This window comes from Cebus imitator, unplaced genomic scaffold (genome assembly GCF_001604975.1).
Source record: "Cebus imitator isolate Cc_AM_T3 unplaced genomic scaffold, Cebus_imitator-1.0 Scaffold92, whole genome shotgun sequence".
In the NCBI taxonomy this organism is placed as follows: Eukaryota; Metazoa; Chordata; class Mammalia; order Primates; family Cebidae; genus Cebus; species Cebus imitator.
This window is the reverse complement of record NW_016107407.1, coordinates 11,129,979-11,145,330: the sequence shown is the minus strand read 5'-3', so window position 1 is coordinate 11,145,330 and position 15,352 is coordinate 11,129,979. Positions and strand designations below refer to the sequence as shown.

General features: G+C 44.6%; 1 protein-coding gene across 27 annotated transcripts in view; it reads left to right on the top strand.

Moving 5' to 3' along the window:
* Window positions 1–15,352, top strand: part of KIAA1217 (KIAA1217 ortholog) — a 498,057-nt gene that overhangs the window by 464,749 nt on the left and 17,956 nt on the right. For all 27 annotated transcript variants that reach the window (XM_037740967.1, XM_017535541.2, XM_017535540.2 and 24 more), the window contains 4 exons: window positions 2,888–3,018; window positions 4,376–4,523; window positions 9,628–10,069; window positions 13,496–13,679. In XM_037740967.1, the coding sequence (XP_037596895.1) occupies window positions 2,888–3,018; window positions 4,376–4,523; window positions 9,628–10,069; window positions 13,496–13,679 (905 nt within the window). The remainder of the gene's footprint in view (window positions 1–2,887; window positions 3,019–4,375; window positions 4,524–9,627; window positions 10,070–13,495; window positions 13,680–15,352) is intronic.

Below are 15,352 nucleotides of genomic sequence, written 5' to 3'. Positions count from 1 at the left end.
ACATATCTATGTACATTATCCTTTTAATAACAGTAGTGTAAATTTTCCTTCTATAAATGATATAAAGTAGGTTAACTGATGGGATGGATAGATCTGAATGGCAAGAGAGCAGATTATAAAAGACAGCTGGAAATAGCTAGAAGAGAAGAACTAGAATGTTTCCAGCATGAAGAAAAGACAAATATTTAATGTGACAGATATCCCAAGTACACTGATTTGATCTGTACAAATTATATGTACTAAATTATCACAGGTACCCCAAAATTCACATCTGTTGTGTATTGATATTTAAAAGGAGCTTATTTTTAAAAAGCCAGAAATTTCAACTCTGGAATATCAGAACAGCGATATCTCTCTCTCCTTCCCCCTCCCTCCTCATTCTCCTTTTCCTCCTTCTCCTTCTCCTCCTTCTTCTTCCAGGCACTAGAATATAAGTCTTCTTGTGGAGCATGTTAGGTTGAATTACTGGTGAGCCATTCAGAAGACAGAGAGATGAAATTTGGATCTAAAACTATGAAGAGTTGGGCTGAGATTATAGGCACGGTGGTTCACGCCTATAATCTCAACATTTTGGGAGGCTCAGATGGGTGGATCACTTGAGGTCAGAAGTTTGAGACCAGCCTGGCCAACATGGCAGAACCCCATCTCTACTGAAAAACAAAAATTGGCCAGGCATGGTGATGGGGGCCCATAATCCCAACTACTCAGGAGACTGAGGCAAGAGAATCACTTGATCCTGGGAGATGGAGGTTGCAGTGAGCTAAGATCAGGCCACTGCACTCCAGCCTGGGTGACAGAGAGAGACTCTGTCTACAAAAAATAAAACTATGAAAAGAAATTGGGTCTAGATAATTTCTACATGAAAATAATAATTGGTCTTCTACTAATAGTCAGGGGAAATATATTCCAACAAACTATGTGCTTCTTTTTAACAAAGCTAGGATGAAAAGCAATTTAAACAAACAGAATACTATAAACTGTCATCTGTGACTATTTGACATTCTGTGGAGTGTAGCTGATATTTCAAAAGTCTTATTGATTACCATGTTAAAAATGTATTTCCGGCATTCATTTTAGCCCCATGTCTCTTTTACGTTTGAATTAACAAATTTGATTTGTAATGTTTTATCTAAGGTAGGTGTCATAAACATTTGCAAAGAGGTGGCATGGTTGTATACAGCCGTATCAATATACATTTCTGTACATTCCATAAAGCTGTGACATTTAAGAGTCTCTGTGCGCAGGGTTATGAAATCCAAGATGCAGATTGTGCAGAAGAGATTACAGCAGAATTCTAGGTAGACTGACTTTGAGTCAGATGACAGCATCTTGCAGTGTTAATTACACACTGACAGACATGTTGGTTGTTAACAGAACCAGGATAATATTTGGGTCTTAGCTCTTCCAGCAAAGCTTTGCAGGACTGGACACTATGTCCGGTCAACGCAGGGAAGTCATTCTGTTTGGTTATGCAATGGAAAAGAATTTTTCCACATGAAGTTACCATATTTAGAGCCCTTCTGTGGGGTAGCACAATCTCTTGGTGTCAAGAATGCATTAGCTGTAGGAAGTTTCCCATGGGTGTGCTCACAGAACACTGGACCCCTTTCCATAGTTCACAGGTGTGGACAGTGAGCAGATGCGGCTTTCCCCCTCTGGTCCTGAAGTAGCATAATTTCATCTGAAATGGACACAAGCAATTTTGGTTGATTTTTCATAACAGAATAAAAGACAGCACCAAAACCTCCATCCCACTTCTTGCAGAGGAGGAATTTGTCATTTTCCCTGGGATCCTGTTGAACACATGTGGCATCCTGCCTGAACCCCTCCCGCAGCTGCCATATGATCCAGAGCTCCATCCACTTGCCCACCTAAGTGGAAGGGGCCTTTGAGGGCCATCTGTTTGCAGATGACACCATGCGTTTCTTTTTCTCTTGCCGCTGCTGGCTGCACACTCCAGGCTCCAGGAGGTGGAATCGCTGTTCAGTTACTGCCCCCTAGTGGTTTGCATTCCCGAAAGTTCTTTTTCCTTGTTTCCTTGAGAGATGAGATTTCTCTGTAGATTTATAGGTGTTTAGGATGGGGTTAATAATGCGCTCAAGGAGATGGTTGTTTTCTCAAGGGTGAGACCTCGAGCTCCTCTCTTAGAGCTAGCATCCCCCTCTATCCACAGACACCACATCTGTCGTCATTTTTATTTTCTGCAGTCATTCTTCTCTTGGAAGCTTGGAGAAGAAAGTTCAGCCTTGTTGATGGGACAGTCAGTGTAAACCAGAGGTTCTCATTCAGGGGCAGTTTTGCTCCCCGTTCCCCAGGGACATTGGACAGTGTCTAGGTCTGGAGATGTTCTGGTTTGTCACAAGTTGGGGTAGGTAAGGTTGCTACTGGCATCTAGCTGATGAAAGCCAAGGGTGCTGCTAAAGATCCTATCATGCACAGGTTCCCACACCCCAACAAAGAACTACGTGGCCCCAAAATGTCAAATGCCAAAGTCGAGAAGCCTGATATTAACCAATGTGGGTTGCTCGTTTTGCTGCACCGCAGGTTAGTCTCTCTATTTCTCTCTCTCTCTCTCTCTCTCTTTCCCCCACCCCACCTATCCATCCACTGAATATAAAGACTGAGTCCTCTGTTAGCCAGGCACAATCATCCCTTGGGCCAACGTGGAAGATTCCCTGGAAAACCCTCCCTGTACCTGCCACACACCACTGCAAAACGTTCCAAGCCACTGTACCAAGATGAGCACCTGCCCCCCCACCACGTGAAAGGCAGGGGAGGGGCTGGGGCACGGTACAGAATCAGAGGCTGAGATGGGCATTTGGCCCCTGCACTTCCTCTGTGAGGCCTCATGTTCACCTTTATGTGCTGGTGTCCCTGCTCCCCACAGTGAGCTGGAAGACTTTGTTGAAGACTTGAAGAAGGACTCCACATCAGCCAGCCGAGCAGTTACTCTGAAAGATGTGGAAGATGGGGCTTTCCTCCTGCGTCAAGTGGGAGAGGCTGTAGCTACCCTGAAAGGTAAGCTTTCTGCTGGGGGCGAGGAGTCTGAACTGCCTTTCCTGGGGTGTTTTAAAGTATGTCACATAAAGAAGGATTCATTCATGTAAGTATTTACTAAACACCTTTGCATGCCAGGTATTGTTCTGGGCACTTGGGATACGCCACAGCACAAAGTAGGCAAACATCTCTATCTTCTTGGAGCTGATAAGATAGTGGGTGTTATAAGATTTCACACTAATTGATTCTAGTAACAGTTTCTCTTTGCAAAGCTCTTACAGTGCACCGGGATGCATGTGCCAAACTCATCAGAAACACGAGGAGGAAGGATCACTTGAGCCCAGGAGTTCAAGACCAGCCTAGGCAATGTAGAGACCCCCATCTCTACAAAAGAAAAATAGAAAAGTTAGCTGGGCATAATGGTGTGTGCCTGTGGTCCCAGCTACTCAGGAGACTGAAGTGGTAGGATCTCTTGAGCCTGGGGAGGGCAAGGCTGTGGTGAGCCATTATTGCATCACTGCACTATGGCCTGGCAGCCTAGGTGACAGAGTGAGACCCTGTCTCCAAAAAAAGAAAAGAACCAAAAAATAAACAAAAAAACCTATAGCCAGGCATGGTGGCTCATACCTGCAGTCCTAGCACTTTGGGAGGCCAAGGCAGGAGAATTGCCTGAGGCCAGGAGTTCAAGACCAGCCCAGGCACATAACAAGGCCCCATCCCTAAAAAAAGAAAAAAAGATTTTTTTTTTGCCAGGTGCAGTGGCTTATGCCTATAATTCCACAAAAATTAGCTGGGCATGGTAGCACACACCTGTAGTCCCAGCTATTCAGGAGGCTGAGGCAGGAGAATTTCTTGAACCCAGAAGACAGAGGTTATAGTAAGCCAAGATTATGCCACTGCACTCCAGCCTGGGTAACAGAGCAAGACTCCATCTCAAAAAAAAAAAATTAATTAGCTGGGCATGGTGGAGTGCAGCACCTAAATCGTCCCAGCTATCCAGGAGGCTGGGGCAGGAGGATCACTTGAGCCCAGGTGTTTGAGGCTCCAGTGAGCTCTGATCACACCACTGCACTCCAGCCTGAATGTCAGAGTAAGACCTCATCAATCCGTCAAATGAAAAAGTAATGATAACCCTTAGGGTCAATTGGCTTTATCCCAAATACACAGACAGGAAACAGGCCTAGAGGAGCCTTTGCCCTTACCCAAGGTGCCTTTGTCCACTGTTCTTCTGTGCTCTTAAGCCACTGCTACCTGGAGATATGTGAGCCGCCCTGTGGCTTGTGAACTCGGCATCTCTCTGTCCAGCATCGGAGCGTGGGATGAGGGTTGTTGTTCTGGCTTTTTCTCCTCCAATTCACCTGCTGGTTTGGGCCTGCAGGAGAATTTCCAACCTTGCAAAACAAGATGCGAGCAATCCTGCGCATAGAAGTGGAGGCCGTGCGGTTTCTGAAGGAAGAGCCACATAAGCTGGACAGTCTCCTGAAGCGTGTGCGCAGCATGACAGACATCCTGACCATGCTGCGGAGGTGACCGGGCCCTTATCGTGCTGGGGGTGGCCTGTGGAGGGGCGTGCTGGGAAAGCCAGAGTGGAGGGTTTCGACTTCAGGCTTCCACCACGCTCCTGGGACCTGTCCTCCTTGTGACGCAATCTCCAGTGTCCTGAGGAAAAGCCACAAGTCCTCCTCACCCTGGAACTTTTATTGCAATATGGCTTGAGGTTCTGATTCTTCAACACAGGCCGGCTAGGTGGAGCTCATCCTAGGGTTTAAAATTAATAGACACAGTAAGCATTGTTTTAAAATCATCTGAAAGGCCAGGCGTGGTGGCCACTCGGGAGGTAGAGGCAGGAGGATTCCTTGAGCCCAGGAGTATGAGGCAGTGAGCTATGATTGAGCCACTACACTCCAGCCTGGGCAAAAGAGAAAGACTCCATTCTTTAAAAAAAAAAAATCGGCTAGGCACAGTGGCATAATCCTAGCACTTTGGCAGGCCAAGGCGGGTGGATTACCTGCGGTCGAGTTCAAGACCAGCCTGACCAACATGGTGAAACCTCGCCTGTACTAAAAATACAAAAAAAGTAGCTGGGTGCAGTGGTGTGCACCTGTAATCCCAGCTACTCAGGAGGCTAAGCCAGGAAAATTGCTTGAAACTGGAAGGCGGAGGTTGTGGTGAGCCGAGATCATGCCACTGCACTCCAGCCTGGGTAACAGAACAAGACTTCATCTCAAAAAAAAAAAAAAAAAAAATCATTTGAACGTGGATTTTTTAAAATAACATTTTGAAGTTAAAAGATGGATTGAAATAGTTTATTAGCCTCCTTCACTTCAGGGGCATAGATGGCTTCCGTTCAAGGAAACTGAATAGAAATAAACAGTCTTTCTTAAATGAACTCCTGAAGGAGTTTCTGTGAGTTTGTTGGTCCTACCTAGAAAAGAGAAACAAAGCCTTTTGAGTGGCCTGGGCCAGGCTCCCTTCCTAAGGATAAACCTGCTCATCAAAGAGGTCACAGTGGAGGGAAAAACCAAAAGAAATCCAGGACTTTCATTGAAAAGAAAATTCCAGAACTCCACACTCACTGAAAATACATATACATGCAAAATTCGTGTTGTCAAAAGCACCTTCATGGGCCAGGCACAGTGGCTTATGCCTGTAATCCCAGCACTGTGGGAGGCCAATGCAGGTGGATCACTTGAAGTCAGGAGTTCAAGACCAGCCTGGCCAACATAGTGAATTCCCATAGGAATTGCAGGCAGTGGCACACCTGTAATCCCAGCTACTGGGGAAGCTGAGGCAGGAGAATCACTTGAACCCAGGAGGTGGAGGCTGCAGTGAGCTGAGGTCATACCACTGCACTCCAGCCTGGGAGACAGAGTGAGACGTCATCTCAAAAAAAAAAAAAAAGAAAGAAAGAAAGTCCCTTTGTAAATAGCATCTCATACTATTATATGCTCTGTATCTGGGTTACAGTTAGATGTCTTTCTTCTCAACATGATAGTAACAATAACTTCCCTTGTGAACTCTTTCCATGTGTCAGGCACTGAACTAAACACTCTGCATTTATTTGCTCCTTCAGACTTCATAGAGAGCCCTATAGGACAGACCTGTTTTTCATATTTTATAGGTAGAATCTAAGGTTTTAGGATATTCACTACATGTCAGAGGTGGAGCTGGGATATGAACTGACAGTTTGACTCCACAGTTTTTATTGGTGCTTGTCCCAAAGCCAGGCAGTTGGTAATATTTAGACATCCTCTCTGTGCCAGCCCTGGTGTTGTGTGTTAGGAATACCGTAATAAACAAGACAGTCAGGACCCCTGCCTTCTGTAACTTGCTGTCTTGCATGGGAAACAGACACTAGACAATGACCAAAAATAAACCACTTCCCAACAGTGGCAGCCCTGAGTCTTCAGTTCTTTAACAGAACTAGGAAATTGCAAGGAGTTTACCCTTCAGATCTTGGACCAGATTTGAGAGCAGGTCACAAACCGAAGTCACCTACAAAAAACTTACTTGTGAGATTTAAATTGCTAACTGTAATCATTGGATCAGATGTATAAAAGAAATCTGTTGTGTGTACTTAACTTCAAGACAAATTATTAACCATAAGGAGCAAGTTAGATTTTTCTAGTAGTGAATACCTTCAAGAAACAGCCCCTTTTAAGATGGTAACATTCTAACACAGCTATATAGTCGCTTCCATAAGTTCCAGGATGCCAGAGGAATTCTGATTTTTTTTAAATGCCTCCTCATGCAGAGTCCATATCTAACTGTGTACAGGAAGAAATTGTACTTGTATTACATTTTCTCATGGGTTCACACATTTTTTTTTTTTTTTTTTTTTTTTGCGGCGAAGTTTCGCTCTTGTTACCCAGGCTGGAATGCAGTGGCGCGATCTCGGCTCACCGCAACCTCTGCCTCCTGGATTCAGGCAATTCTCCTGCCTCAGCCCCCTGAGTAGCCTGGATTACAGGCACGCGCCACCATGCCCAGCTAATTTTTTGTATTTTTTAGTAGAGACGGGGTTTCACCATGTTGACCAGGATGGTCTCGATCTCTTGATCGCGTAATCCACCCGCCTTGGCCTCCCAAAGTGCTGGGATTACAGGCGTGAGCCACTGCGTCCGGCCGGTTCACACATTTTAAGTTACCAAAATGAATGCCTTCCTCCAGTAGGATAAAAAGAATTCTTCATTGAGTTCTTACCTCAAAACACACGATCTATTTGTGGTAAGCAAGAATAGATAGTGAACAGGCAGGTGTAACTGCCCCATTCTTCTTTCTCTTCCCTGAAAAACAATGAAAAGGTATTAATATTTTTACAGCCAGCACAGAGTGACAAAGACCAGCATATGTCTTGTCTTCAGTGAGTGCAAGTGCTGAAAGAAGATTAGATTGTGTGTTTTGAAAATGTTATATGACTTTTTGTTCCATAAATAGTGGTAAGAGTGATACATAAAGCTAATAAAGCAACTTTAAAAAATAAAAAATAGACCAGGCATGGTGGCTCATGCCTGTAATCCCAGCACTTTAGGAGGCCAAGGTAGGCAAATCACCTGAGGTCAGGAGTTCGAGACCAGCATGGCCAACATGATGAAACCCCATCTCTATAAAAATACAAAAATTAGCCGAGCACACTGGTGGGCACCTGTAATCCCAGCTACTTGGGAGCTGAGGCAGGAGAAATGCTTGAACCTGGGAGGCGGAGGTTGCAGTGAGCTGAGATTGCCTCACTGTACTCCAGCCTAGGCAACAGATTGAGACTCCGTCTCAAAAAAAAATAAATAATAAATAAAACATTTTTTTAAAAAAAGAAATTTAGCACCATTAGGCTACCCATCATAAGCCTTAATATAATTAATTTTGTCTTAGTATCTTTTGTTCATAATGTGCTATACTTGTCAGTGTAGAAGACACACGGAAGAAGGTCATCATTATGCATGCCCCAGGGACATGCGTATGTCCTCATGTCCAGGCAGGAAAGGTAAAGCAGGTCACAGCCACAGTCACAGATCAGAGCAGACTTAGGGACTTGGAAAGATGTGGAAGTATGTGGTACATGTTTCATGTGAGGCATTGGAAGGGCACCCAAACACAGATGCCCACTCGGCACTTAGAATAGTGGACTAGAGTTTATGAGACAGAGTCAGAGGGGCTCTCTGCCTATGTGGAGGGAGGAAGGAAAGACTGATTTCGAACTGGAAGTCACCTTCATGGAGATGAGTACTGAAAATGGGAAGGATCACTGGGTACAGTGGCACGTGCTTGCAATCCCAGCTACTCGGGAGGCTGAGATGGGAGGATCACTTGAGCCCAGGAGTTCAAGGCTGCAGTGAGCTATGATCACACCACTGGGTGACAGAGCAAGACCCCATCTCTACAGCAAATTATTTTAAAAATTAGCCAGGAAGTGTGGTGTGTGCCTGTAGTCCCAGCTACTTGGGAGGCCAGGGCAGGTAGATTTCTTAAGCCTAAGAGTTTGAGGCTACAGTGGACTATGACAGCCACTGCACTCCAGCATGGGCAATAGAGCGAGGCCCAGTCTCTTAAAAGAAAAGAAAATGGAAGAGATGGTTAATGTAGAATGATAGGGAAAGGAGAGAACAAATCCTTGAGGATCTTTAAGAATCTAAGGAGTTGGGGTAGAAAAATAAACAGAAAAAAAAACCTACAAAAAAAAAATTACTTTTTCAGGATTACACTTGGAATTTCTGAGCTTGGGGAAAAAAAAAAAAAAAAAAAAAAAAAAAGAAGTGAGTAGCAGAAGAGTTATGGAATGCAATGTCTTTTTTCAAATAAAAAAAAGCAATATAATAAAAAGGGGATGACGGAGTAACTAAAAATTAGAGGTCAAGTACCATGTTTGGCATTCTCACACCTAACTGTACAATGTTAATGTTAACCCTAAAACAACAGGCCCTGGGGAAGTCATTCTCATCATCACCATCATCCCCATCTTCATCATTGTATGTTATGCAAAAGTATCTGAGGTTTAAAGAGGTGATGTTCTCAACATTATATAAAACATGAAAAAGCTGGTCATCAAACACAGATCTGACACCGAACACCCTGTCTTTTCCACTACATCATGGGTGGGGAGGGACATATGGCTTCACATGACTCCCAAAACCAGAGGAAGTGGAGGAGTACACACAACTGTTAGAGGTGGAGTCACTGTTGACTTGCCTCAAAGGCAAGACTTGGTTGAATCCAGTTGGGGAAGCCAGTTAGCAACAGGTTGAGATACAGAAGAGCAAACAGAAGGAATTAGAATGCGGGCTGCCCGCCCAAGATGCTTGACAGTGACAGGAGGAGGGATTAAGGAAACGTTTGGCTTAGAACTAAGCATATTTAAGGGCTGCATAGGCCAGAATCGGGTGGAGGAGTTAGAGAGGGTGCTGGTAGACTCATGTTCATTTTCTTCTACCCACCCACCCAGACACTGATGGAGTTGCAAGGGTCTCAGCACAACAGCACCCGTGGAAAGGGATATTTTCATAGATGCCCCTAGGCTGCTACTCCAGGCATTGGGATGTGTGACTCTTACCTGTCTTTGGGATGGCATAGCCTGCAAATATAACACAATGATAAAGTGGCGTGAGGGCTAATGCTGCTGTGTATGGTTTCTCCTAGACATGTCACTGATGGGCTCCTAAAAGGCACGGACGCAGCCCAAGCCGCACAGTACATGGCTATGGAAAAGGCCACAGCTGCAGAAGTCCTGAAGAGCCAGGAGGAGGCAGCCCACACCTCTGGCCAGCCCCTCCACAGCTCAGGAGCCCCTGGTGATGCAAAGTCGGAAGTGGTGCCCTTGTCTGGCATGACAGTTCACCACGCGCAGAGCTCTCCGGTGGTCATCCAGCCTTCCCAGCACTCCGTGGCCCTGCTGAACCCTGCCCAGAACTTGCCTCACGCGGCCAGCCCCCCAGCTGTCCCCCCGGAAGCAACCTCCACCCTGCTGACATCGCAGGCTCCGCAGTCCCCACAGACACCCATGAATGGGTCTGCCATGCAGAGCTTGTTCATTGAAGAAATCCACAGCGCAAGTGCCAAGAACAGGGCAGTGTCTATTGAGGTAGAGTCCTATTTACATTTCTCATAACCCTGTAAAGGAGTCTGACACAGGGGCCTTTCCCTCAAAGTGTTTATAGGCCAGATGATGACATAATCATGTATGGATCAGAGATTGATTTTTGGAAGTGGAAGTGGGATTCAGTGGCCAAGTTAAGAGATAGGTCATCTGGTTTCAGAGAAAGGTGAGACGCTCAGCCTGTAGGAAAGTGAGGCAGGGCTGTGCTGGTAAATGTTTAACAACCAGCTCTCTGGTAGGGTAGTGGTTGTGGTGGGGGTGGCTCTATTTGTGGCATTTGCCAGTTTCCATGGTGTAAATATCACAACCATGGCTGATTTCAAGTTATGATGTGACACTGCTGCTGCTGAAGTTGGGGAAAAATGTGACCATCAGTCCTCCGGGGCCAGCACAAGCCGGCTTCAAGCACTCCACTGCGGTGAAGGCAGCCCGGGGAGGGTTTGCCACTCATCAAGACCATAAATGGAACCTGATGAGCAGGGGAAGGTGGTGAGGATATCTCAGGATACAAAAATGCTCAAAGTCTGGAAAGCCTGTCTAAGTGGAACAAGAAAGATGACCTAAGCCTGGGGAAATGGGCTGGAAACTGACCTGAGAGCTTGGAAACGAGTCCATGATGTTTGGACTTTATTTGGTAGATATCAGAGAAATGCTGAAGCTTTAATCCATGATGTTTTTTAAATGGCATCTTATGGAAATGAATCTAGAAACAACACACAGAATTGATTGAGGTGCGGGGTCCAGGATTAAGAGAGCTGCCTGAGCAGTTATTATAGTCATCTAAGAAGCAGTAGAGCAGTCAGAATGAAAAGAGAAAACTAGGTCTTAAGATCAAATGACATGAGGCCATGTTTGGTGGCTCATGCCTGTAATCCTGGCACTTTGGGAGGCCGAGGCAGGTGGATCACTTGAGCAGGAGCTCAAGACTAGCCTGGGCCACATGGAAAAATCCCAGCTCTACCAAAAAATATACAAAAATTAGCTGGGCGTGGTGGCGCATACCTGTAGCCTCAGCTACTCCAGGGGGTTTAGGTAGGTGGATCACCTGAGCCCGGGGAGGTCAAGCCTTCAGTGAGCCAAGATCACACCACTGCACTCTAGCCTGGGTGGCAGAGTGAGACCCTGTCTTAAAAAATATATATATATCAAATGACATACGATGTTTTTAAATATTCTTTTTATCGAGGGCTGGTACCAATGCTTAGATAATACATTTTGCTTTTGTACTTCTCTCTTTCTTCTTGCCTGATAACTTTTCCTCCACTCATTTGCTTTATCCCCGGCAACCTTGTCCTAACCCTCCTGCCTCTACTGAAAGTCATCAGTGGAGAGCTCAGGTTGGGTATATTGAGACCACCTGGCAAAACTGCCATGGCCATGGTCACGGCCTCGGGGGCTCTGAACACCAGGTGGTTTCTCTCTGTCCCAGCGTCCCTGGCTGTGCCCCTCATCAGAGTCAGCAATTTAAAAAATGCTTATCACAAGGGTATGGAAATGTCATTGATGGAGTGTGATTCTATTCCCAGTGTCTAGTAGGGCAGGGGAGGAAAAGATGTTTCCTCCTGAGAACTGGCAGATCTGTTACTTAAGAGGTCTTGCCACTTTAGACATCTCAATATTGAAAGGATGTCAGTATAATGGCACTCTTACTTAACAAATCTCTTTTGAGAATCTAGTGGGCGTGGTTATCATTGCGATGTGTATATTTTACGCTTTGAGGGGAGACGTGAGTCATCTCTGAAAATGCCCTTATCCACAGGTATAGAGGCTTGGGTTTTTCTGCGAGTTCTGCCACAGACGAATGGGATGAGCTTTATTCATTCAACAGAGATTACTGAGCCCCCTATGTGCCAGGCCCTCGCAGGCTCAGGGGAAAGGTGGTAAACAGAATAGGCAAAGTCTCTGCTCTAAAAAACTTACCTACCTGTAGGAAGAGACAGAAAAAAACATATGCCACGTGGTAATAAATGTTTGGAAGAAAAAATAAAGGAGGGTTAGGATGGTGGAGGTGGTGGCTGTTATTTATATGTAACGAAACTTGGGCAAATTAAATCTTCATCTCACTGGACCTCAAAGTTACCAAATGTTGATTCAGTGATCATTGCCAATTCTTATGTTACAGGGTTCCACTCATCTTGGTGTAAATTTCCACTCTACCCTCTTGGAATTATTAACGTGCTAGCTCAAAAAGCACAGGAAAAATGTTCTTTTAAAAAGTGTACAGATGTTTTAAAATGCATTTTATATGTATCTCTCTGTTGTGGAACTTCAAGGAGCTTATAGGTCATCTAAAAAATACCTCCTCCCTCATAAGTAAGACAGTGTGACGCAGAAGGGCATATAGCAATTCTTTGATAGATGTGGTACTAAGACACAGGATTTTGTTCTTAGTGTTGTAGGTTTTGTTTGCTTGCTTGAGCATCTCTTCTACAATGAAACCTCAATTTTTAAAAAAAGTTTAGGCTGGGCACGGTGGTTCATGCCCATAATCCCAGCACTTTCGATTACAGGCATGAGCCATCATGCCCAGACTAAATTTTTTTTTTTAATTGAGTGAGACTCATGTCTCACTCAAGGCAGAAGGATTCCTTGAGGCAAATTGTTCAAGACCAGCCTGGGCAACCATAACAGACCCCATTGCTACTTTAAAAAAAAAAATTAGCCAGGTATGGTGGCTCACACATGTAGTTCTAGTTACTCAGGAGGCTGAAGCAGGAGGATTGCTAGAGCCCAGGTGTTGGAGGCTACAGTGAGCTATGATGATGCCACTGCACTGCAGCTTGGATGACAGGTTGAGACTCTTCCTCCAAAAGAAATAAATCTTGGAGGTAGAAAAAATACTTTCAAAGGCATCTTCTGTGTCTCTTTTTGTTTAATGTTGGTAAGAAGTATATAATCAGTGCTCAGTAATAATTTAATGAACGAATTTGGGTATCCAAGCTTGCTTCTCTGCGAATGAATCGCACTTGGCCTTAAGCGGCAGCCCGTGTAAGTATAGATGGTATAGCGGACAGCAGAAGGTTGGGTGGCGTGGACTTGGCAAAATTTGTCTGATGTGCAAAAATGTCCCTTAGCACAGAAACCACAACATTATTGTACCAACACTTGAATTATGCCATGTCCCTTCCTCACCCCAACATGAAATCTCTGAACTATTCATTAGCTTTTCCCTCTTTTTAAAAAATCTTTTAAGTTCAAGGGTACAAGTACAGGTTCAATACATAAGTTAACTTGTGTCATGAGGGTTTGTTGTGAGGATTATTTTATCACCCAGATATTAAGCCCAGTACCCAATAGTTATTTTTCCTGATCCTCTCCCTCCTCCCACCGTCTACCCTCTGAGAGGCTCCAGTGTGTGTTGTTCCCCTCACTGTGTCCATGTAACTTCCTTTACCTGCTATCTTCCTCCAGAAAGCAGAAAAGAAATGGGAGGAAAAAAGGCAAAATCTGGACCACTATAATGGGAAAGAGTTTGAGAAGCTCCTAGAAGAAGCTCAGGCCAATATCATGAAGTCAATACCAAATCTAGAGATGCCGCCAGCCACAGGCCCACTGCCAAGAGGAGATGCCCCAGTGGACAAGCTAGAACTTTCAGGTAAGGTCCAGACCCACAGCAGGTACATATGGAGGTACATGGCCTTGGACAAATATGGCGCTGTCCACCACAGCATGTTCTCATCAACAGAACCAGTGTCTCGGTTCTTACAAATCATACAAAATGTAAAACTTGGAAGAGCAAATCCTCTGGTGCTCTTTAGATCTTTACTATTATCTCTCTTTTTTTTTTTTTTTTGAAATGGGGTCTTGCTGTGACACCCAGGCTGGAGTGTAGTGGTATGATCATAGCTCACTATAATCTCCAGCTACTGGGCTCAAGCAATCCTCCCACCTCAGCCTCCCAAGAAGTAGCTAGGGCTATAGATGTGCATACCACTGCACATGTCTAATTGTTTTAAAAATTTTTTGGAGACAGGCCTCTCACTATGTTGCCCTGGCTGGTCTCAAACTTCTCACCTCAAGAGATCCTCCTGCCTCAGCTTCCAGAGTAGCTGGGATTACAGGCTTGAGCCACACCTGATTCCACTGGTACATCTTTACCCTAGCCACAGTAGAGAAACTGAGCTCTGTGTTAGGATTCTAGAATAATGGCCAATAAAGGAAAATTTAAATTCCTAGCATTTGCATTTTCTATGCATTTGTGATACTTCACAGCATAAGCTGGGAAAATATTAGGCCTGAATTTAAGACGAGGGTTTTTTGTATGCTTGCAGAAAGAAAATGGTAGCTTTTATAGCTCCCACGGGATATTAGATCATAAGGCAAAATTCCATTTTTAATCGAAATTATTAGAATATGTATTTAACCAATTCAACTATGGAAGTTAAATGTCAATATGTCAATAATAATATAACCTCTAAGAATCTCAACCTATTAAATATCACATGTGTTACAAGCCGTGCATCTTATTCTGATCTTAAAATTATGGACCCGGGTGTTATTTTACTTGCAGCCTAATGTCTCAGCAGTGTCACATTCCACAGTGCCTTATATAGCAACTGAAATTAATTTGAAAAGGAATCCCCATCTTGGCTTGCATGTCAAGAAACATGAAAGTACGTTCCATTTATAACCACTGTGTAGTCATTGCTTGATCTCCATGGGAGACTGGTTCCAGATCTCCCCTTTTATACCAATATCTGAGGACGTTCTGGTCCCTGGTATAAGATAGCACGGTATTTGCATGTAACCTACTCACACGCTCCTATATACTTTACGGGACCAGCATGCTTCCGCTGTGTGACTGCTATCTGCCTCCATATGCTTTAAATTATCTCTGCATTACTTATGATACCTAGTACAATACCTACACATTACTGCATTTGTGTGGATTCAACATAGTACTTGGCTCAAGGCAAATTCAAGTTTTATTTTTTAGAATGTGGAGGGAATTTTTTTAAATATTTTCCATCTGCAGTTGGTTGAATCTACAGATGTGGAACCCATGGATGCAGAGGACCAAGTCCACTTGTCTCCTCCCTGGTTTTCATCCATTTCATCCCCTAAAGCTCCACTCACTGCAGCCCTCCCCCTCAGTCTGTGCTAAGAGGCTTTTCTTACGCCTTTCCCCACCTGCCAGCTGTGTCAGGTCTGTCTAGGGCTCTGGCCGGGGCGGCTCTTCTCACACAAAGGTGATTTTTCTCCCACAGTCCCCATGGAGAATTTCTGATGGAGAAAATGCCCTAGCTCATCACATTTTTTTTTTTTTTT